Below are 25,102 nucleotides of genomic sequence, written 5' to 3'. Positions count from 1 at the left end.
CCCTACCCTATAGATCATGCTCACTTCTTACTGCTGCCATCAGGCCTCAGGACCCACACCACCAGCTTCAGGAACAGCTATTACCCTGCAGCCATCAGGTGATGTCACCAGGATCCTGCAGATATTCTTATGCTTTTACTCAAATTCTCTTGCAACGAAAGCCAACATAACATTCACTTGTCTTAGTACTTGCTGTACATGCACAACTCAAGAAAGCAGCATCCATTGTTAAGGACCCTCACCATCTCGAACATGCCCCCTCCTTATTACCACCAACAGGGAGGACAGGAGCCTGGAGATACACATTTAATGTTTTAGGAACAGCTTCTTCCTCACTGCCATCATATTTCTGAACAGTTTATGAACCCATGAACATGATCTCACAACTTTCTTTTTTTTTGCACTACTCATTTAACTTTTATATTTCTTGTTGTACCTGAGAGTGGGAATAAGGGCAGGGATAGAGGAATCATGGTTGGGAAAAGGGGAAGGTGGGGGGGAGGGAACAGGAACACCAGAGAGAAATTCTGTAATGACCAATAAAAGCAGCTGTTTGAATCAAATGACCTTGCCTGGTATCTCGGGGCTGCATGTGTCTGCATCCATGCCACCCTTCACCCTGGCACTCCTTCTCTGCCATGGCACACCCTTCTGCGAAGCTCCACTCTCAGTATTCCCAACATTCTTTGCTCCCACCAGAATTACAAACTCATTCCCTACTCCACACTGACAAATACAATACTGTGTAAAAGTCTTAGGCATCCCAGCCATATACATGTGCCTAAGACTTTTGCACACTAATGTACAATAGTTTAAATTTCTTGCATTGTACTGAAATGCAAAACAAATTTCATGATGTATGTCAGCTATAATAAATCTGATTCTAATGTTAACCTCCTTATGTATAAAGGGTAACAGGTCTCTTTCAATCATTCAATCACCATTCAATCCTTTAATGTCTGCAAAAATAACTTCTCTATCTTCCCTGACATCATTTTTGCTCCACCTCATTTTTCCCCCCCACAATATGGTGATGGCTTCTTCCATTCATTTAGCCAGTCTATATCCTTGAGGCCCGTTAGACATCATGCGTCTCACACATGCAGCACTAATCTTTGAGACATTTCACTAATTATAGCCTCAACTTGAAAAAAAACATTTATTCTTTCTGTATTATCACGAGTCAAGTCAACTTTTATTGTCATTTCGACCATAACTGCTGGTACAGTGCATAGTAAAAATGAGACAACATTTTTCAGGACCATGGTGTTACATGACACAGTACAAAAACTAGACTGGACTACATAATAAAAAAACAGAGAAAGCTATACTGGACTACAGACCTACACTGGACTGCATAAAGTGCATAAAAACAGTACAGGCATTACAATAAATAATAAACAGGACAGTAGGGCAAGGTGTCAGTCCAGGCTTTGGGTATTGAGGAGTCTGATAGCTTGGGGGAAGAAACTGTTACATAGTCTGGTTGTGAGAGCCCAAATGCTTCGGAGCCTTTTCCCAGACAGCAGGAGGGAGAAGAGCTTGTATGAGGGGTGCCTGGGGTCCTTCATAATGTTGTTTCCTTTGTGGATGCAGCGTGTAGTGTAAATGTCCATGATGGCGGGAAGAGAGACCCTGATGATCTTCTCAGCTGACCTCACTATCCGCTGCAGGGTCTTGCGATACGAGATGGTGCAATTTCTGAACCAGGCAGTGATGCAGCTGCTCAGGATGCTCTCAATACAACCCCTGTAGAATGTGATGAGGATGGGGGGTGGGAGATGGACTTCCTTCAGCCTTCACAGAAAGTAGAGACGCTGCTGGGCTTTCTTTGCTACGGAGCTGGTGTTGAGGGACCAGGTGAGATTCCCCGTCAGGTGAACACCAAGAAATTTGGTGCTCTTTACGATCTCTACAAGGAGCCGTCGAAGTTCAGCGGGGATTGGTCGTTCTATGCCCTCCTGAAGTCAACAACTATCTCTTTTGTTTTGTTCACATTAAGAGACAGGTTGTTGGCTCTGCACCAGTCCATTAGCCACTGCACCTCCTCTCTGTAAGCTGACTCATCGTTCTTGCTGATGAGACCCACCACGGTCGTGTCATCAGCGAACTTGATGTTGTGGTTCGAGCTGTGTGTTGCAGCACAGTTGTGGGTCAGCAGAGTGAACAGCAGTGGACTGAGCACACAGCCCTGGGGGACCCCCGTGCTCAGTGTGATGGTGTTGGAGATGCTGCTCCTGATCCGGACTGACTGAGGTCTCCCAGTCAGGAAGTCTAGGATCCAGTTGCAGAGGGAGGTGTTCAGGCCCAGTAGGCTCAGCTTTCCGACTAGTTTCTGAGGGATGATTGTGTTGAATGCTGAACTGAAGTCTATGAACAGCATCCAAACGTATGTGCCTTTTTGTCTAGATGGGTTAGGGCCAGGTGGAGGGTGGTGGCAATGGCGTCATCTGTTGAGCGGTTGGGATGGTATGTAAACTGCAGGGGGTCCAGTGAGGGGGGCAGCAGGGTCTTGATATGCCTCATGCCGAGCCTCTCGAGACAAATGTGTAAAGGGTTTCAAGGACACATTCTGGCTAAGTGAATGGGTGTCATAACAATTTTCACCTGTATCTTAGTGTACCTTGTGCAGCAACTTAGTGAAGGTCTTTTGCAGTCAAGTACACATTTACTTGTTCACCTTTATCCTGTTCTGTTAGTTACAAACTTAAAAACAAATTACTGGATATGATTTCCCTTTCACTAAGCATGCTGACTCTGTTAAACCCAATCATTAGTTTTATTAAGTTCATGGTATAAAACAAAGTCATGCAATAAAGCAGGGAATTTTCTGAGTACAAAGTATACAGATACCTGCGATGCACACAAAAAGTCTGTGAATAAGGTCACTGCTGCTATGGAAACGAGCCCGGATCTTTTCTCTAGTGGTAATCTTGGCAGCCAGAAGTGCAAGCTGGATCTCCTCTTGGTCTACATCTTCAGAGGTGTAGGAACTTGTAGTTAGACTGCCAACAGGACTGCAATAACAGAGCATGTGTTAATGCCAGAAGAACTAAAAAGAATTTTAAAACACAGGCCATCAGTATGCTCTTGCAACAAAACAAAATGTTGAATGTCACCCTACACCAGTTTGCCCAAAAGCCTCAACCATACAGTTCGTATGGTGAAACTAAACTCCCCAAGTGCAGTAGGGCAGAACTCCTAAAACAATGTACACTCTCTGGACCCATTCAACAACAAGTGTTTTTGGACACATGAACTATCACCTATCACATCTACAAATGGCAGAGACTCAGGACCAAGCAATGCCCCTTATTTAGAAGTTTTCATCTTTGCTTTCATTCTGTTGGCTCACTTTGTAACCTCTCCCAGCCCTCAAATTCTTCTGCTCTGTCCTTGTGCATATTTTATCTCTTACTTTCTTTAAGCCTATGTTTTTAAACAGTTGTGTCTTAATGTCTCCTGATACAGCTCCATATCAAACCTTATCTAATGACATTCATGTAGTGTTAGGATCATATATAGATTGTAAGCTGCAGACCTTCACTAGGTAAGGAATTAAATGAAAAATATTGACAAAGACCTGAATGTCCCAGTTTTATAGTACCTCAGTGCAGTCTCCCTGCAAATAATGCACTAAAATATCAGCTTCAATTACTTTTCCACAAAAGATTGACAAAAGCACTTCAAACCCTATTTCTCATAGTCCACTAGCTTTTTGAGCAATCATATGAACATGACTGATCTCCATTTCAATGAAACTCTTCAGCACTGATGATACTCCTTAAATCTTAATGTCTAGAAATCCATTGATCTTTGTTTGAATGAACACAATCAGCTCTCACAGCTCTTGGGATAAAGAAATTTCTCCTCATATCAGTCCTAAACAATTAACCTCATTCTGAAATTGTGCCCTCTGGTTCTAGGCTGCCCATCCAGAGGAAACCTCTTCTTTGGATCTACCTGTCAAACCCTAATTTTCAACAAGAATCTTCTCTCATTGCTCCAAGATCTGGAGATTACCACCTCAATCTCTCCTCATATGCAAACACAGAAAACCTGGAGCAGTGCGGAAAACTGCAATACCAAACACTAAACCCCATACCTGGAAACAGTGCGGTAAATGGCAAGTATATCATTTCTTAAAGAGATGAAAGCAAGCCACTGTGCATTCTTACAAAGACTTTATGGTAATAAGATTTTCTTACACTCATGTTTAAATATTCTCATAATGAAGGCTAACATTTGATTTGTGCTCTTAATTTTGTGTTACATTTATATGTTAGCTTTCAGTGATCAAGTCCTTTTTATATCAATATTAGTCATTCTTTCATCATTTATCAAATCTCTCACACACTAAGAAGATGACCCCATTTTTCAATGTAAGGCTCCATTTGTCGTGTTTTTGCCCATTCATTTAACCTGTCCATATCACCTTGAAGCCTCTATATTCTCCTCAGTATGCAGAGTCTCATGTTGTTCAGTGCTATCAGCAAATATGGAATTAATCCCCTCAGACAAATTCCTAATACAGATTGCACATTTGGTGTTTGGGACCCCAGCTAATCATAGTTCTCCATTGGTCACAGCCTGCCAACCCATACGTAATACCTTTACAGGTTTCTATCTGACAGATTCCTCTGCACTGGCGAGATCTGACTTGGATTGGGGACCGCTTTGTTGAGCACCTTCATTCTGTCCATCTCAAACGGCAGGATCTCCTGGTGGTGACCTGCTTCCGTGCTGATACATATACCCACAGCCTCCTCTACTGTTATGATGAGGCCAAATTCAGGTTGGAGGAGCAACACCTTGTATTCCGTCTGAGTAGCCACCAATCTAATGGCATGAGCATCAATTTCTCCAACGTCTAGTATTTACAACCTCCTGCCTTTTTTGCTCTCTCCACCCCCCCCATCTCTCTTTCCATTCCCCATTCTGATTATCTTCTCACTACTTCTCTTCTCCCACCCTCGCGACCTACCCATCACCTCCCTCTGGTCCCCCTCCTTCATCCCTTCACTTCCTGGTCCAGTGCCCTCTCCTATCAGATTCAAGTTTAATTATTATTCAACAATAAACATAAATATAGCCAAACAAAACAGTGTTCCTTCAGGGAAAAGGTGCAAAACACATCAACAACAGTATACAGCATATTGCATAAAACACAAGCAACATATATGGTTATGATTTCAGGAAAACATATAGTCACAAGGAGAGAAAAAATATAGCCCAAGTCCTTGAGCTGTGCTGGTCCAGATTGTTCTTCCACTGGGTGAACACTGGAGGGCAGCACTAATGAAAGGGACCAACCCCCAACCCAATATGAAATCCAGTGGCACACAGCCAGATCCAAAATCTCCTTCGCTGGAGACCGCAACAAGCGAGTCAGAGGCTTGTGGGCCTTGTCCGTGCAACAACTAAGGGAATACAACTCCCCTGTTGTAGGTCTTGCCAATGATCTAGTTAGCCGGGCTTGCAGTATTCTACATTACCAACGTCCGACAGGGTCTTGCAATCACAATAAAAATAACCAAGACAATCACTATAATTTGGACCATGCATCATTTCTATACAACAGTAAGCAACAAGTCAAGAAGACAACAGAACAATCTGCAATCCCCAATTCTATTGTTATCCAGCAACTCACTGATGGAATAGCCCTGCAATACTTTTATGTTCTTGGTATCAAGCAGTGACTACTACTACTTCAGCCCTTTACCTTTTCCACTTATCACCTCCCAGCTTCTCAACTCATCTCCCCCCCTACCTAGTTCTACCCATCACCTGCCAGTGTGTACTCCTTCCCCTCCCCCAGCCTTATTCTGGCTTCTGCCTCTTTCCTTTTTTTGACAAAGAATGATGAAGGGTCTTGGCACAACGGTTTACTGCTTACTCCCCCCCCCCCCACACACACACACAGATGCTACCTGACTTGCTGAGCTCCCTCAACATTTTGTGTGTGTTACTCATCCAATTCTCAATCCATGTTAGTATACTACCATCAATTCCATGTGCTCTAATTTTGCTGGCCAACATCCTATGTGGCCCGTTTGAAAACCTCCTGAAGATCCAAATATACCACATTTGCTGGTTCCCTATTACTTGTATCCTCAAAGAATCCACAGTAGTTAAACATGATTTCCCTTCAATAAATCCTAAGTTGACTCAGCTCACTCCCATGGTTCTAGAACACAAAATTATACAGCACATTACAGGCCCTTCGGCCCACAATGTTGTGCTGACCATGTAACCTACTCTAGAAACTGCCCAGAATTTCCCTACTGCATGGCCCTCTATTTTTCTAAGCTCATATACCTACTTAAAAGATCCTATTATATCCACCTCTACTATCGTCGCTGGCAGTGCATTCCACTCACCACTCTCTGTGAAAAACTTAGCTCTGATATCCCCCTTGTACCTACTTCCAAGCACCTAAAAATACGCGCCTCGTGTTAGCCACTCAGCCCTGGGAAAAAGCCTCTGGCTACCCACACGATCAATGCCTCTCATCATCTTATACACCTCTATCAGGTCACCGCTCCAAAGAGAACTGGCCAAGTTCAAGGTTCTGTTCAAGGTATTTGGCTAAAAGAAATTCCAGCATTTTCTTTGCCATAACACAAGGCTAACATGTTGGCAGTTCCACGTTTTCGTTATTATTTTTGTTTTAAAGAAGTGGTGATATATCTGCACTTCCATTTTCATGAACCATGGAAACATTGGAAGATGATAACCAGAATATCCACCAAATCTACAGCAGTATACAAACTGCTGGGGGAACTCAGCAAGTTGAGCAGCACCTGTAGGGGAGGGGGATGGGGAGGGAATTTCTAATGCTTGGGGTTAAAGCTCTGCATCAGGGCTATCTACTCACATTTCTATCCACTAATTCTAAACACATTCAAAACTCTGGGATATAAATCACTGGCTCAATTAGGATTTATTAACTTTCAAGTTCACTGACTCAAGTTCGACTTTTCTGACTTCAGTTCCCCATTCTCACCCATTGCTTTGGTTGCTGAGTTCATTTAACTGTTATACTGATTTATTCTCTGCAAGAGTACTAAATGATCACTCTGCATTGATCACTGATTAAATATTATGCAATCTTTATATTATAGATATGAGTATAAAAAATGGGACTTTTTAAATTCCTACCAACTCTTTCACCCCAATTGCTCTGTACGCTATAACAGGAAAATAATTTCCAAATGCTGCATTAAACAGCTTACACCAAAGGATCATATACATAATGTTAATGGAACACAAGACCTTTTTTTAAAAAAAAAGGCAACAGCCCTGTTCTGCATTAAATCATTGTTCTGTGCTTGTTATTTTGGTGATAGGCTTGAATATGACCAAAATCAAATTTAAGGATAATGTTTCATTTATTGTGAAAAATGACAACTAATATGATCAAAAGGTTGTTAACTGAACTCTTGATTAATATATTATGACAATATGCTGAAGGAGGAAAAACTGTAGGCTTGAAAATGAAACTATAACAAATCGATAATAATATGATTAACAAAATTAAAGCAAATAGTGACTGCAGATATAAATGAATGAATTAAAAAGTAGGTTAACAACTCTGAAGAAAACGTTCTGCAGTGAATATTGTATCCTGCATAAGGCTATCTAAAGCTATTAACCACATGGGACTTTGCACTTAATAAGTAAACAAAGGTTAACGAAGAAGCAATAATATAAAACTTGATAATATTGCAAAAGTAGAATAATCCCATTGAGATAATGAAATGCAAGATGGAAACTATACAAGCAAAAGATATATTGCGATTATAGAGTTGATTTAGTCAATCTTGAAATTTTCAAGTGACCATGAAAGCTTAAAAATGTTTATTGAGGGCCTGTCAGACCAAGAACCTATCATCTCAAGGAATTACTTCCCACACTAGACACAACCCTGTAGCTGATTTGTAATATTCTTTATAATAGCTCTAATCCACTTTATTTTTATTTGGAGATTGAGCACAGTAACAGGTACTTCCAGCTCAATGAACCCACGTTACCTAATTATACCCACATCGCCAATCAACCTACCAACCCAGATATCTTTGGAATGTGTGAGGCAATCAGAGGACCTGAAGAAAACCCAGCACTCGCAGAGAGAACATGCAAGTTCCTTACAGAGAGGAGCAGAACTGAATCCAGGTCGCTGGGGCTGTAATAGCGTAATGGTAATCACTATGCTACTGCTGGGGGCCACCTTCAAGTGTCTGTAACACCATATAATATACAGTTGAAGTCAGCAGTTTACATACCCCTTAGCCAAATATATTTAAACTCAGTTTTTCACAATTCCTGACATTTAATCCTAGAAAACATTTCCTGTCTTAGGTCAGTTAGGATCACTATTTTAAGAATGTGAAATGTCAGAATAATAGCAGAGAGAATGATTTATTTCAGCTTTTATTTCTTTCATCACATTCCCAGTCGGTCAGAAGTTTACATACACTTTGTTAGTATTTGGTAGCATTGCCTTTAAATTGTTTAACTTGGATCAAACGTTTTGGGTCGCCTGCCACAAGCTTCTCACAGTAAGTTGCTGGAATTTTGTTCCATTCCTCCAGACAGAACTGGTGTAACCGAGTCAGGTTTGTAGGAATCCTTGCTCGCACACAAGCTTTTTCAGTTCTGCCCACAAGTTTTCTATCGGATTGAGGTCAGGGCTTTTGTGATGGCCAGTCCAATACCTTGACTTTGTTGTCCTTAAGCAATTTTGCCACAACTTTGGAGGTATGCTTGGGCTCATTGTCCATTTGAAAGACCCATTTGCGACCAAGCTTCAACTTCCTGGCTGATGTCTTGAGATGGTGCTTCAATATATCCACATAATTTTCTTTCCTCATGATGCCATCTATTTTGTGAAGTGCACCAGTCCCTCCTGCAGCAAAGCACCCCCACAACATGATGCTGCCACCCCCATGCTTCATAGTTGGGATGGTGTTCTTCAGTTTGCAAGCCTCACCCTTTTTCTTCCAAACGTAACAATGGTCATTATGGCCAAACATTTCAATTCATGTTTTATCAGACCAAAGGACATTTCTCCAAAATGTCAGATCTTTGTCCCCATGTGCTCTTGCAAACTGTAGTCTGGCTTTTTTATGGGGGTTTTGGAGCAGTGGCTTCTTCCTTGCTGAGCAGCCTTTCAGGTTATGTCAATATAGGACTCATTTTACTGTGGATATAGATACTTGTCTACCTGTTTCCTCCAGCATCTTCACAAGGTCCTTTGCTGTTGTTCTGGGATTGACTTGCACTTTTCATGCCAAAGTATGTTCATCTCTAGGAGACAGAATGCGTCTCCTTCCTGAGTGGTATGATGGCTGCGTGGTCCCATGGTGTTTATATTTGCGTACTATTGTTTGTACAGATGAATGTGGTACCTTCAGGCGTTTGGAAATTGCTCCCAAGGATGAACCAGACTTGTGGAGGCCCACATTTTTTTGTCTCTGAGGTCTTGGCTGATTTCTTTTGATTGTGTTTGTAAACTTCTGACCCACTGGAATTGTGATATAGTCAATTAAAAGTGAAATAATCTGTCTGTAAACAGTTGTTGGAAAAATTACTCGTGTCCTGCACAAAGTAGATGTCCTCAACATTCTGCCAAAACTATAGTTTGCTAATATGAAATCTGTGGAGTGGTTAAACAATGAGTTTTAATGACTTCAACCTAAGTGTATGTAAACTTCTGACTTCAACTGTAGGAGCAGTATTAGGCCATTCAGTCCATAGAGTCTGCCTCACCATTCCATCAAGGCTGATTTATTATCCTTCTCAAATCCATTCTCCTGCCTTCGCCCCAAAACCTTTGATATTCCGACTAACCATGAACTTATCAGCCTCCACTTTAAATACACTCAATGACTTGGCCTGTATAGCTGCTTGTGGTAAAGAATTCCATAGATTCACCACCCTCTGGCTAAAGAAATTTATTCTCATCTGTTCTAAGCTAACATCCCTCTATCCTGGTTGTAGACTCACCCACCAAGGGAAAAATCCTCTGCACATTCACATTATCTGGTCCTTTCAACATCCTACAGAGTTCAATGAGATCACACCTCATTCTTCTAAACTAGTGGTCGCCAACCCGTCGACCGCGATCGACTGGTCAATCTTTGAGACTTTCCCCAGTAGATCCCGAAAAAAAATGAGAAACAAATACACAAATACTGTTGAGAGATTGTTTCCGGGTTGCAGGGTTTTAGTTCCGTTCTTTCTGCCCAGTGCACATGTGTGTAGCTCCCCTGCACTACACAGTGTACTTCAGTGGTTCCCAACCATCGGGCTGTGAGGAAATGATACGAGTCAGCTGCGCCTTTCCTCATTCTGTCACGCCCACTGTTGAACTTGAACGCACGCGAGGTCATCAGTCACCTAAACGCAGTGACACCCTCGTGCCAGTGTTCGCCTGACGCAGCTGGCAAGAACTGCCAATACTACTGGCCCATGCGGCCAGCGGGAACTGCAGATGCTACGGGCCCGGAGAGCGGCCGGCGGGAAGTGCCGATGCTATGAGCCCAGAGCGTGGACAGATGAGCGCCACCTCTAAACCTGTTCACCACACCGAATGTTCGTGGGGAATCTGGTGCTAAAATATTCGCAGACGACCTAATTTGGGCTCAAGGTTTCGTAAGTATCCGAGCAGCTACCGCACTGTGACCTACTAAAACAAACTTTTGTCGGCCGATAGATCCTACAAGGGGGGAGGCGGGCCTGTCACACTCCTTGCTCGGTCGGTCGCTCTGTCTGGACTGCGACTGCCGCGGCCCCGGCACGAGGACCTCTCCGGCCCTGACCTCGTCCTCTCACCCCACCCGTGACCAGCCGCACCTGGCCAAGGCGCCTGGCGGCAGGCGGGTGGAGGCTGCAGTTCAGGCTGGGATCTGTCCGAGGCAATGAAGCCCTCAAAACGGCTTCGGTACCCTCTAGACAAACACGTTGAGATTTTTCAGCTGAAAAAAACTTGAGCAAGCGGGACAGAAACTAAGTGCCGAGAGCTGCGAAAAATTGCGGAATAGACTGGACATAAGGAACCTGTATTGGTGTATTCCGGTCGTGTTTAACACCACCACCCCCCCCCCCCCCCCCCCCACCACCACCTTCGGCCAGTCCGCAAGAATATTGTCAATATTAAACAGGTCAAAAAAGGGTGGGTACCCCTGGTGTTTATACATTATTTCTACTTCCAGGTTGTGGGGTTTTACTTCTGGTCTTTTCTGCCCGGTGCGCATGCATGTAACTAGTCGATCTTCCCTTTCACTAAGACCGAGGTAGGGGATCTTGGACTTAAAAAGGTTGGTGACCACTATTCTAAACTCTAGCAAATACAGGCCCAGAGCCAAACAACCATCATACATTAACCCTTCCATTCTTAGAATTATTCTTATGAACCTTGATACTTTAAGTACGAAGTTTCACTAAATAGACACATCAGTGCACTGCACTCTTACAGCATAAACCCAAGAGATTCTAAAGATGCTGGAAATCTTGAGCAACACACACAAGATGTTGGAGGAACTCAACAAGTCCAGCCACCTCTATAAAGGGGAATAAACAGTCAGTGTTTTGGGTCAAGACCCTACATTCAGAATTTCTCCAGCATTTTGTCTCCACTCTCTGTCTAATACACATTAAAAATGCATAAGAGAACAGGGGAATTAACACCTGACATGGAATGGTTGAAATTTGTGATGGTTTTATAGTGTGCCTCAACTGCCATTTAGACTCAGTTGGAAAAAAAAGTCAAATTACTATTACTTGAGATTGTTCAGTTCTGATATGTGCCAGGAGCTCCTGTACTTTAGCACATGCATCTTTGATGTAACTACTTTTAAAACTTGCTTTCGATATAGATTATTGTGGAGGATCCAGGTAAATTATGTATTCAGTACAGTTCTTCAAACATCACCAACCTCATCCCCAATACCCCAAAAATAGATTTGAAGGTTTTCAACATTTCTCTATCTCAGGTAACCATTACTTTTTGATGACTACTTTCCCTACTGTATGGCTCTTATTACCTCAATACTCTGGGAGAAGAAATGAAATTAAAATCAAGGACTGACTTGTAACAATGCATCATAACTCAACTAATAGGCTGAACCCTTGCACCAAGAGCAGAAGTCAGCTCATTTTATGGCTTATTAATCATTTGCTAAGTTGCCACAATATCAACCAGAAACGGAGCAAAGAATATTCAGCTTGCAATGACATTTCCTCCTCAGAGAACAATTTTGTAGATGAAGGACATAATCTGTGGACAGTAACAAATTATAGTTAAAGAGTAAAGTATGAATAAGTTTGAGATTGTGGCTGAAATTGGAGAAAAAGAGCAAAGAACACAACTGTTATACCAGCGTCTCCTCCATGAACTCTTCACTTACTGCCTCAGTCAAGTAGTCAACATAATCAAAGGCCCCACCCTCCCCAGGCATTCTCTCTTCCACCCTCTCCCATTGGGCAGAAGATAGAAAAGGCTGAAAGCATATATCACTAGGCTCAAGGACAACTTTTATCCTGCTGTTATTAGACTACTGAATAGTCTCCTAGTATGACAAGGCTCAAACTCATAATACACCTTGATATAAATTTCCATCTTATTGTTTGCCTGCATTGCATCCTGTTTTCCTAGTAACTGCATGGTTATTGTTTTGCCTTGTACTAATTCAATGAAATGATCAGTATGAATGGCATCTAAAACAAATTTTTTTTACTGTACCTCAATACATGTGACATTAATAAACCAACCTAAATTTAATTTAATCAAATATCCCAAGGAGATACATTCTGTAATTAGGTGCACAAGATTGTTTAGTTATGTCACAAATCTGGATGTGTATGTGTGGGATCATTTCCTATTCCCACCATCTTTATGAACTAAAGAAAATAAGTGGATGCATGCTGTACAACCTTAACTTCAAACAGGCTCAAATTCACCCCAATTGACATAACTAATTTTGTTAAGCGAGGCCAACAATCTACTAGTGGAAATCAGCTGAACAAACAACATCTGCAGAAGGAAAGAATTGTTGATGTTTTGGAGCAACACATCAACAATTCCTTTCCATCTACAGATGTATGACCCCAGAGTTCCTCCAGCAGATTGTTTTCTGCTCCAGAATCCAGCATCTACAGCCTCTTGTCTCCATTCTCTAGTGAGATATCCAAGCTACAGAACGTAACATACACAGATACAGCATAGGAACAAACCCTTCCGCCCACAATGTTGTGCCGAACCAATTAAATTAGTAATCAAATGGCCCATTACACTAATCTCTTCTGCCTAAAGTGTCCATATCCTTCCATTTCCCTCACATTCATGTACCTATCTAAATGTCTCTTAAAAATACCTAATGTATCTGCCTCTACCCCCACTCCGAGGAAACACACACATATTCTAGGCACTTAAAAAAAAAGCCTCTCACATCTCCATTGAACTTGCCCTCTCTCACCTTAAATGCACATCCTCTGGTATTAGACATCTCAAACCCAAGAAAAAGACATACTGTCTGTTTACTCAATATGCAAAAAGGCAGCAGCTATGAAAAAGAGTACAGTCAACATTTTGGGCCAAAAATTATCCTGATGAAGGGTCATGGCCCGAAATGTCAACAGATTACTCTTTTCCAAAAATGCAGCCTGGCCTTTTGAGCTCATCCAGCATTTTGTGTGTATTGCTTTGATTTCCAGCATCTGCAGATTTTCTCCTGTCTGTCTACTCTATGCCTCTTATAATCTTAAAAACTTCTATTAGATCTCTCCTCAGCTTCTGTCACTCCAGAGTAAACAACCCAAGTTTGTCCAACCTCTCATTATAGCACTTGCCCTCTAATCCAGGCAGAATCCTATATTTAGAGTCTATTGTGATAGACACAGCTGGCAAATTTACACTTTGAATCAACATTTGAAAGCTTTGAAAGTTTCATGCTCATGTTCAGATACTGAGGCCAGTGACCTGATCAAATAGCTAATCTTTGTTAAAATTGCTAATCTGTGCCATACCCAAACTAAAAATAATCAATACTCACATTAAGTCAAGAGTGACATATACTAATAGGCAACTATCTGAATTGTTCAAAATCTAGGATTTGGACTGGTTGTTTAGTTAAGTTGTCAACTGTTGAACTAAAAAGGCACATTAGTATCAATTGGAAATTAATGTACCACAATATGTCACACATTATCAGTATTTAGAACCAAGTTTCAGTTCAGTCATCCCAACTATGGTTCCATTCATCCAATCCTGCCTTGGCAAACCAATTCTTCAGTCTAAATAGAACATTCTCTAAATGAATTAAGAAACAAAGCAGGTTAAAGAGGACCAGCTCACTTTACCTGTGAAGTAAATACAAAGATCAAAAAAATCCGGTTACCTTGGAGTATACGTGCTGGAAAGACTGCAGGTTGTGACAGACACACTCCCACAGTCACTGCTGGATATGGAGCTGATGGGGGAATCTTGAATGAGATCTTGAAAACTGGAACCACATTAACGAAAACATAAAGGAAATTAAACTTTGAAAATAGCATTTTCACCAATATCAAGAATTGAAATAAAAATACATGCATCTGTACAAAGAACAAAAGGGAAAAAAATACCATAGAAAAGAATACCATCTCACTTAGGAAAATGATTAACAGGATGGGCCTTGTAATGAGGGCAACCTTGCTTGGTGATTCAAATCAAGGTTGTTGTAGTGGAGGCGGGTGAGTCCACAAAGGAGAAAAATGTTAAATTCGAAGTTAAAAACTTGATAGGACAAAACAGAACAAAAAAAAAACTCAGATTCTTTCTTCAATTTCTCTGAAGAGCATCATATTATTTTGAGGAGTTGGTTTTCTTATTTTGCCTCAGGGAATTCAGGAACCCAATGGTTTGTATTAATCCGAAATCAGAGATCTCCAGCAGCTGGTCACATCATCCTTCTCCAACTTTTTAAATCCCTTCAGCTAATCAAGTCATATGATTGGATTCATAGAAATTGTTATAGCTGAGAAAGAGGTAATTGAGCTCAATTATCTAACCCAAACCTTGCTCTCTGCTACAGCAACCTGATCAGTCCTCTTTCCCGGTTCTTTCCTTTCAGTTCCATAATATTTTCTTCAAATTGCTGCTTAATGCTTTATTAAAAGAGATTTAAATGTGCTTCCATTCTCCTTTCAGTTAAGCATGCCAAATGGACTGTCTCATCGATTTCAAAAATTTACCTTGTTACACATTTAGCACATTCAAAATTACTCACCATCAACTCAACTACTGTTCATATCCTGTGCCTCTTGCTCAAAGTAAAACAAAATCTCAATCACTGCACCAACATGATGTGCAGCTGAAATCCCTTCTCCAATGATTGTCCTGCCATTAACTAATCTGTTATCATAAACCAGATTTAAGGAATCAGTACAAAAATAGAGTGAAAATGTTCATTGCAAGATACACACGACCAAGGTAGTTCTGTATTATCAAAATCTCAGCTCATCTGATCAATGCTACAACCATTTTTATCACATTCCATTTGCAAAAAGGAATATTAGAAGTCAGTGTTTGAAAGGGTAGAACTACTTCCAGCAGTAACTTTCAAGTAATTGAATAAAGACATGGCGCTCTTCTCTGCTGAGTCTGTTTGTGTTTCAATGGAAGTACATCCACTTAATAGCAATAGACAAACATATATTGAAATCTAATCCTATAGCTTTAGTAACAAATCAGAAAAAAATAGCCCATTACCAGGATGCATAATTCAACTAATAACAGATGCAAGATTCCAACCAATGTCTGGAATTCGGGTCCCAGAACAATGACCTTTTGCCATTCTTGGCTTCCTATTTAACTGCCCCTGTGTTCTTCACCTCCAAAAAGTATTCTCTTCATGTAGTTTCAGGAACAGCACTTCATCTTTCAGAATACACTTTATAATCCTGAAGACTCAATGGTTTCAGAACTGAAACTTGGGATTATTTTTCTTGAATAGCAGGTGTTACCACTGGTTGTATTGCTATTTAAATGTTTTCTTTTAGCTCTTATTCCCTTTACTTGCTCCCTTGTGACCAATTGCCTTTAACTGTCTTGTGTTCTCATCTCCCTCTTTTTCTGGCTCATTATTGAGCAAAAACCTTTCAATGATCAACTCAACGTATTAACTGTTACTTTCTCTGTCTAAGTCTTTTCTGAAAGTGGATTCTGGTTAATAGGTCCATCAGTCAATTGGGGCAGAACAAAAAAAAAATCAATAAAATAGTCAGGATTCCCTTTTTTCATTTAGGACACTATGCCACTTAATTGGGGCAGGAGACAGTTACCAAACAATTTCTAACCAGCACTTGTGTGACTGTTTGACACTACCATCATGCTTACAGGAAGCAGTTTTTAATAGCATCAGTTGCATTAGCATGTATTCAAAAAGCAATGATTTTTTAATCATTGATAGTTGGTGAGTAATAAACAGTAAGACAATTCAAAACTGTTTTGCTCATTCTGATTTCAAGCATTCAGGCTTAGAGATGCCAAAAACAACCTCACTACTTCAACAAGTTAGGAACTATGAAGAATTTGAAAATATTGCAAATCATCTTGAATGCTACAATGAAAATCAAGATCTGAAGGATGCAATTGTCAAAAATTGTATGAAGGCAGTCTATTATCTATACTAGGAGTCAGTGCTGAGATTGTTCATTTACATTCAATTGAAAGAACGTGGAGTTATTCCTCCAATAACTATAGGGAACTAACACAGTTTTCCTGTACCATAGTGTTCTAATTTGTTCTGTATTTCCTTTAAATACATATAGTAATTTGTTACTCAGTTCAACAGTGGCTTGACTTTTTTATACTATTGTAACTATTTCCATGAAACTTCAGCAATTTGGGGCAGCTGCTTAATTTGGCCAAAACGTACTGGTCCCGATGTGTCCCAATTAACCAGAATCCACTACTTGATTTCACAATTCTGCACTTTATGCTTCAGTTGCAGTCTAATCTTGTGCATCATCAATGCACCAGCTGGTGACACAGTAGAATTGGCCAAGGTTAGCACTCGTGGCCAAAATCAGCTTTACACATGGAATAAAAATATAAATAACTTAAAACACCAAAAATAGTCGATGAATAAGAAGCCAGATCAGCTATATCAACAATTGTTTCGTAGGTCAGGATCTGCCATCATGTGTTGTACAAATTCTCACACAAGCATATTTTTAGAGAAAAAAGTGACTCAATTCAATTGGACACACCTTGCAAATGAGAAATTGCAGTAGAAGTTTCTGTCAAAGCATTTACTAAGACAGATTAGAAAATCACATATAAAGCTTAACAGAGTAGAACTGTAACAGATGTGACTAAGGTATAAAAGATGAACTCCAAAATAAGTTAGCCTGCAAAGACTGGAAACTGGGTAATTGTGCAATAAGTTTAAATCTTCATTTAATTAAATCTTACATCCATCCCACAACAACATGAGGGAGTAAAAATTGTTGCATTATGACTCCGTCACAATGTATAGACATGTGAATTTATGTCTAACGGCTTGTTGAAACAAGCTGTCCCATAGCCTGTTGCTCCTGGCTTTAATACTGTGGTACCATTTAACAAACAGAAGCAGGCAAAACAGTTTATGGTTGTGGTGACTGGTGCCCCCGATGATCTTCCAGTCCTCCTTTATGCACCTGCTGCTGAAAATGACCTCAAAGGAGGGAAGTTCACATCCACAGATATGCTGTGCTGTCTGTACCACTCCCTGCAGTGTCCATTGATCAAGGTTGGTGCTCTTCCCATACCAGTCAGGATGCTCTCAATGGTGCCCCTATGGAAGGTCTTGAGGATTTGGGGACTCATGCCAAACTTCTTCAGTTGCCTGAGGTGGAAGGGATGCTGTCGTGCTTTTTTTTTTGTCACACTGCTGGTGTGTACAGTCCAGGTGAGATCTTCGATGATGTATACACTGAGGAACTTGAAACTACTCACCTTTTCAACTCCAGACCCATTGATGTTGATCGGGGCGAGCCTGTCCCCACTCCTCCCGTAATTCACAATCGGCTCTTTTGTTTTTTGGACATTGAGGGAGGGGTTATTATCTTGGCACCGCTGTGTCAGGGTGTTAACCTCTCCTCTGTATGCTGAATCATCACCACTAGAAATAAGACCGAGCAATGTCATGTCATCTGCAAATTTGACAGCAGATTGGAGCTGTCTGTGGCAGCACAGTCATGGGTATAAAGGGAGTAGAGGAGGGGACTCAGGACACAACCCCGAGTCTCTTACTCTCAGGGTTAAAAAGCCAATTATTTGTAAGAATCACTAATATTTTCTCCAGCTTACTAATTTACCATTTGAGTCAAAGATTGCCAATGCCCCTCATTGCAAAATCATTTGATTAAACAAGTAGAAATTTACAACAAAAGGCCAAAGGAACTAAGTTCACCTACCCAGTCCCACTTCCAGCTCTTGCCCCATGAATAATACAGATTTCAGCACACCAGGTGGAGGACAAGACTGGCAATTCTAATAAACCTTGGGGGTCACTCATGTGAATCATATCTAACCAGAATATTGAGACTCAGCCATGTATTTAAAGACTGAACTGGTAGAATTTATTAGCGATTTAGTTTCTACCAGAATACTATCAAATCAACAGCAGAATCAGGTTTATTATCACCAGCATGTGACATGAAATTTGTTAACTTAGCAGCAGTTCAATGCAATACATAATCTAGCAGAGAGAAAATATAATAAGTAAAATAAAACATAATAAACAAGTAAATCAATTACATGTATTGAATAAATTTTTTAAATGTGCAAAAAACAGAAATACTGTATATTAAAAAAAGTGAGGTAGTGTCCAAAGCTTCAATGTCCATTTAGGAATCTGATGGCAGAGGGGAAGAAGCTGTTCCTGAATCGCTGAATGTGTGACTTCAGGCTTCTGTATCTCCCACTTGATGGTAACAGTGAGAAAAAGGCATGCCCTGGGTGCTGAAGGTCCTTAATAATGCAAGCTGCCTTTCTGAGACACCACTCTCTAAAGATGTCCTTTGTAGGCTAGTACCCAAGATGGAGCTGACTAGATTTACAACCTCCTGCAGCTTCTTTCTGTCCTGTGCAGTAGCCCCTCCATACGAGAAAGTGATGCAGCCTGTCAGAATGCTCTCCACGGTACAACTATAGAAGCTTTTGAGTGTATTTCTTGACATACCAAATTTCTTCAAACTCCTAATAAATTATAGCCGTGGTCTTGCCTTCTTTATGACTACATCAATATGTTCAGACCAAGTTAGATCCTCAGAGATCTTGACACAGAGAAACTTGAAGCTGCTCACTCTCTCCACTTCTGATCCCTCTATGAGGTTTGGTACGTGCTCCTTCATCTTCCTGACGTTGAGTGCCAGGTTATTGCAGCAGGCACCATTCCACTAGTTGGCATATCTGACAATGGATTCTTTTTTAAAATGTAAGGAATTATGGTTTTCTGCAGCATTACTTGCTTGAAGTATTTACCTAGTATGGGTGGTATGCAAACTCAGTCTCACCTTCTAATGTGAGCAGGAAAACCATTTCTTCTGGGCATACAAGATTGTCAGTGAGGCACAAATATCAAGAATGATTAAACAGTCAAAGCCACAGCAAAAAATATGACATACATTTTTGACACACTTGTTTAATTTGAGCAATTCTAAGTGGAGCTTTTGGAACTTGTAGATTACAGAGACAAATAGAAAAATAGACTTGACCAAGATTGCTACTTCAAGACAGACATGAGGACTGCTTGTAATCCAAATTTCAGTTAAAAAAAACAGGTATTACAATAGCACAAGTAGTTAAAAGCTTTGATATCCCAGTCCCAGCCTTCCTCAACCAGGGATGCATCTGAAGCAGGTAACTTGTTTAATTTAAGTGATTCCCTCCTATTTAGCACTTCTTTCCTTTCTTTGGTAGACAGAGTTCACCTTTGCAAAGTTTGGGTATATATACTCAAACTTTAATGTTTCTTTCTATACATGAAACAATGTGAAAAAGCCTTTATAATGAAAGCCCCTGGTTTCCTTGGCTGTGGACATCTATGGAAAACAACTTCTGCCCTTACCAAACTCGTGAGATTGAGGCGCTCTCCCACCCCAAAGCCCTGTATGTGTGGATGCTGTGTAATTTGCTACCCTGTTACAGGGCAGCCAAGAAATAACAGACTGTACACCGCATTGTATTCATGAACCTTAATTTGACTAAAGGGTCAGTAAAGAAAAGAACAAATAAAAAGGCCCGTTTTACTGAAGCAGTCAAATGTGCACAAGTTGGAGCTCAAAGTTATTCAGTAGTTACTAATCCTCAATCAATCTCACCCTGGGCTTCATCGAATCACAAGCCCACTCCAGGTCAAATCCTATGACCTCTTCTCTCCTGCATCTTCCCTCTTCATCTACTCTTGACCAAAAGCCCCAAGCCCAACCTTGGTGTCCCTCACCAGAGAAACCTCCCCTTATTTCAACCATCCTAACTGCATGGCACACATTTCTCCTCATCTATCTTCAACAATAACCCAAACAAGCTGAAAACAGAACAGACTGCTCTAACAGAACTGCTAAATGAAATACATACAGCAGCATAGTAAAAATACAAACCAGGGCATTACAATGGAACACAGCATTGTGTCATTCTCCTGGCAAAGAACAATTACTTTCTATGTTATCATAGGCTTTGTCAGAATTTATGCATTCTTTATTATCCTGAACAAGTATATCACTTTGCATACTGTTGGGGGGGTTGGGGTTTGACCAAACAGAGGAAAGTCACAGTGGTCAGGTTTCTGGTAATGAGTCTGCCTTTGTGCTTCAGAAGAGAAAGGGGGAGAAGAGACATGTTGTGGTGACAGGGGATCCACTAGTTAGGGGAATAGGCAAGAATGAGATTCCCAGATGGTATGTTGTCTCCCGAGTGGAGGGTCTAGAAACATAGAAAACCTACAGCACAATACAGGCCCTTTGCCCCACACTGCTGTGCCAAACATGTACTCAACCAGAAATTACCCAAGGTTACCCATAGCCCTCTATTTTTCTAAGCTCCATGTACCTATCCAGGAGTCTCTTAAAAGACCCTGGGATATCTCGGTTCAAATCCTCAGCAATTTTAAGTGGGAGGGTGAACAGCCAGAAGTAGTTGTGGTCCATTAAAGTACCAATGAGATGGGTAGGATGAGTGACGAGGCTCTGCATAGAGTTCAGAGAATTAGATGCTTAGTTAGGAAGGACCTCCAAGGGTGTGATCTTAGGATTGCTACCCATGCCACGTGGTAGTGAGGCCAGAACTAGGAGACTATATAGTTTAATACGTGGCTAAGGAGCTGGTGTAGGAGGGAGGGCATAAGATTTTTGGATCATTCAGCTCTCTTCAAGGTAAGGTGGGACCTGTACAGAAAGGACGGTTTGCACCTGAACCGGAGGGGGACTAATATCTAATTGGAAGGCTTGTTAATGCTGCACAGTGGGGTTTAAACTAGGAGTTGCAGGGGATGGGAATCACAGTACCAGAACAGTCAGTGAGAGGTTGTGGAGGCAGATGTTGGTAAGACCTCAAAGTTAGGAATCGAAAGGTTGAGTACAGTGTGACAAGTGTCCTGAGCTGCATACATTTCAATGCAAGTAGTATTTCAGGAAAGGCAGCTGATAGTGCTGAAGATGAAGTAGCTAGTATACAACATGTAGCAAGGAGAGGCTGTTGATAGGCCAAAATAGCAGTCAGCAGGATGAGTTGCAACATAAAAGGCAGACAAAATCGAAAAGGGTGAATACAGGACTGAAGGTGTTATATTTGAATGTGCATTATGGAATAAGGTAGATGAGCTTGTAGCACAGTTGCAGATTGGCAGGTATTATGTTGTAACCATCACTGAATCATGGCTGAAAGAAAACTGTAGGTGGGAGCTTAATGCCCAAGGATTCACACTGTAATGAAACAACATTACGGTCTTTTCTCCTTGTCTGATTGGCCTTTTCTCCTTGGAGTGAGGGAGGATGAGAGGTGACCTGATAGAGGTGTACAAGATGATGAGAGGCATTGATTGTGTGGATAGTCAGAGGCTTTTTCCCAGGCCTGAAATGGTTGCCACAAGAGGACACAGGTTTAAGGTGCTGGGGAGTAGATACAGAGGAGATGTCAGGGGTAAGTTTTTTTTTTAAATACGCAGAGAGTGCTGAGTGCGTGGAATGGGCTGCCGGCAATGGTGGTGGAGGCAGATACGATAGGGTCTTTTAAGAGACTTTTGAACAGGTACATGGAGCTTAGAAAAATAGAGGGCTATGGGTAAGCCTAGTAATTTCTAAGGTAGGGACATGTTCAGCACAACTTTGTGGGCTGAAGGGCCTGTATTGCGCTGTAGGTTTTCTATGTTCCTAAACAGGCAGAAAGACAGAGGGAGCGGTACTGCTCTGCTGGTTAAAAAATGAAATTAAATCATTAGAAAGTGGTGACGTAAGGTCGGCAGGTGTTGAATCTTTGTGGATAGAGCCAAGGAACTGCAAGGGAAAAATGAACTTAAGGGGAGTTGTACACAGACCCCCAAACAGTAGTAAGGATGTGGTCTACAAATTACGAGAGATAGAAAATGTATGCCAAAATGGCAATATTACAATAGTGATGGGGATTTCAATATACAGGTAGATTGGGAAAATCATACTGGTGCTGGATACCAGGAGTCGAAAGGTTGCCTATGAGATGGCTTTTTAGAGCAGCTTGTGGTTTAGCCCACTAGGGGATATGCTATTCTGGATTGGGTGCTGTGCAATGAACAAAAATTAATTAGAGGCCTTAAGGTAAAAGAACCCTCAGGGGAAGTTATTATAATATCAAATTCACCCTGAAATTTGAGAAGGAGAAGGTAAAGTCAGAGGTATCAGTATTACAGTGGAGTAAGCGGAAATACAGAGGCACGACACATGCCAGTGATAATAAACCTGATTCTGAGTTGGCCAGAGTTGATTGGAAAAGCACACTGGCAGGGATGACAGCAGTACAGCAATAACTGGAATTTCTGGAAGCAATTCGGAAGGCAAGGGATATGTACTGTACATCTCAAAGAGGAAGTAGTATTCTAAAGGAAATATGACACAACAGGGGCCAACAAGAGAAGTTAAAGCCAGTATAAAAGACAAAGAGAGGGTATAGAGTAGAGATTACTGGAGAGTCAGGGGATTGGGAAGCTTTCAAAAACCAACAGAAGGCAACTAAAACAGTCATTAAGGTAAAGATGGATTACAAAAGTAAACTAGCCAATAATAAAAAAGAGGATATAAAAAATTTCTTCAGTTACATTAAGCATATAAGAGAGGTGAGAGTAAATATCAGACCACTGGAATACTATGTTAAGGAGGTAGTAATGGGGGAGAAGGAAATAGCGGATGAACTGAATAAGTGTTTTGTACCAGTCTTCACTGTGGAAGACACTAGTTGTATGGTGGAACTTCCAGGTGTCACGTGTCATGAAGTGTGAGAGTTACTCGAGGGAAGGTTCTTGGGAAACTGAAAGATCTGAAGGTACACAAGTCATCTGGACCAGAAGGTGTACACCAGACAGTTCTGAAAGGTTCGAAAGCCAGGTTCTGTGAGCCACATGGAAAGGACATTGATGGGCTCACAGAGTGCATCACTGGTTATATCAGCTTCTGTGTGGACTGTAATGTTCCGGCAAGAACTGTCCTTCCTTATTCAAATAACAAGCCATGGGTAACAAAGGTCATTAAGGACATCTTGAATGCTAAAAAGAGGACATTTAGAGATGGAAATAGGGAGGAGCTGAGGACAATACAGAGGGACCTGAAAGCCAAGATCAGGGAGGCTAAAGACAGGTATAGGAGGAAGCTTGAGTGCAAACTCCAGCAGAACAACATGAGAGAGGTCTGGAGTGGGATGAGGACCATCACTGGGTTCCAGCAAACCAGGAACAGAGGAGCTGAAGGCAGTGTGGACAGGGCCAACAAACTTAACCTGTTCTTCAACAGATTTGACACTGTGGCCCCTGCCCATCCCCCACGTGATTCATCTGTTGTCGGCTCCCAACCAACACATAATCCACTCTCCCCTCCTACCCCTCCTCACTGCTCCCCACCCTGCTCTCATGACTACACCCCTCCCTCAGCTGAAACCACCATGGTGGGCTTCACAGCTGAACAGGTGAGAAGACAGCTGAAACATCTCCACCCAAGCAAGGCTGCAGGCCCGGATGGTGTCAGCCCCAGGGTGCTCAAAGTCTGGGCCCCCCAGCTATGTGGAGTACTTCACCATGTCTTCAACCTGAGCCTGACTCTCCACTGACGACAGACCAGTGGCATTGACCTCCCACATCATGAAGACCCTGGAGAGACTTGTTCTAGAGCAGCTCCGGCCTATGGTTAGGCCACACTTAGACCCCCTCCAGTTCGACTATCAGCCCTGACTAGGAGTTGAGGATGCTATCATCTACCTGCTGAGCCATGTCTACACCCACCAGGACAAGCCAGCGAGCACTGCAAGGGTCATGTTTTTTGACTTCTCCAGTGCGTTCAACACCATCCACCCTGCTCTGCTGGGTGAGAAGCTGACAGTGATGCAGGTGGATGCTTCCCTGTTGTCATGGATTATTGATTACCTGACTGGCAGACCACAGTACGTGTGCTTGCAACACTGTGTGTCAGACAGAGTGATCAGCAGCACTGGGGCTCCACAGGCGACTGTCCCATCTCTGTTTCTCTTCACCATCTACACCTCAGACTTCAATTACTGCACAGAATCTTGAAATCTTCAGAAGTTTTCTGATGACTCTGCCATAGTTGGATGCATCAGCAAGGGAGATGAGGCTGAGTACAGGGCTACGGTGGGAAACTTTGTCACGTGGTGTGAGCAGAATCATCTGCAGCTTAATGTGAAAAAGACTAAGGAGCTGGTGGTGGACCTGAGGAGGGCGAAGTTCACCAGTGACCCGTTTCCATCCAAGGGGTCAGAGTGGACATGGTGGAGGATTACAAATACCTGGGGATATGAATTGATAATAAACTGGACTCATCAAAGAACACTGAGGCTGTCTACAAGAAGGGTCAGAGCCATCTCTATTTCCTGAGGAGA

General features: G+C 41.7%; 1 protein-coding gene across 4 annotated transcripts in view; it reads right to left on the bottom strand.

The window, feature by feature from the left end:
- The window catches only part of zfyve28 (zinc finger, FYVE domain containing 28), a 168,721-nt gene that overhangs the window by 21,399 nt on the left and 122,220 nt on the right, over window positions 1-25,102 (bottom strand). For 3 of the 4 annotated variants that reach the window (XM_059974166.1, XM_059974167.1, XM_059974168.1), the window contains exons 9-10: window positions 14,400-14,504; window positions 2,854-3,017 (exon numbers count right to left, since the gene is read on the bottom strand). In XM_059974166.1, the coding sequence (XP_059830149.1) occupies window positions 2,854-3,017; window positions 14,400-14,504 (269 nt within the window). The remainder of the gene's footprint in view (window positions 1-2,853; window positions 3,018-14,399; window positions 14,505-25,102) is intronic. The other variant, XM_059974170.1, reaches the window with a different exon arrangement.

This window comes from Hypanus sabinus, chromosome 7, assembly GCF_030144855.1.
Source record: "Hypanus sabinus isolate sHypSab1 chromosome 7, sHypSab1.hap1, whole genome shotgun sequence".
Taxonomy (NCBI): Eukaryota; Metazoa; Chordata; class Chondrichthyes; order Myliobatiformes; family Dasyatidae; genus Hypanus; species Hypanus sabinus.
Note: the sequence above shows the minus strand (reverse complement) of the source record. Positions and strands in the feature narration are given on the sequence as shown.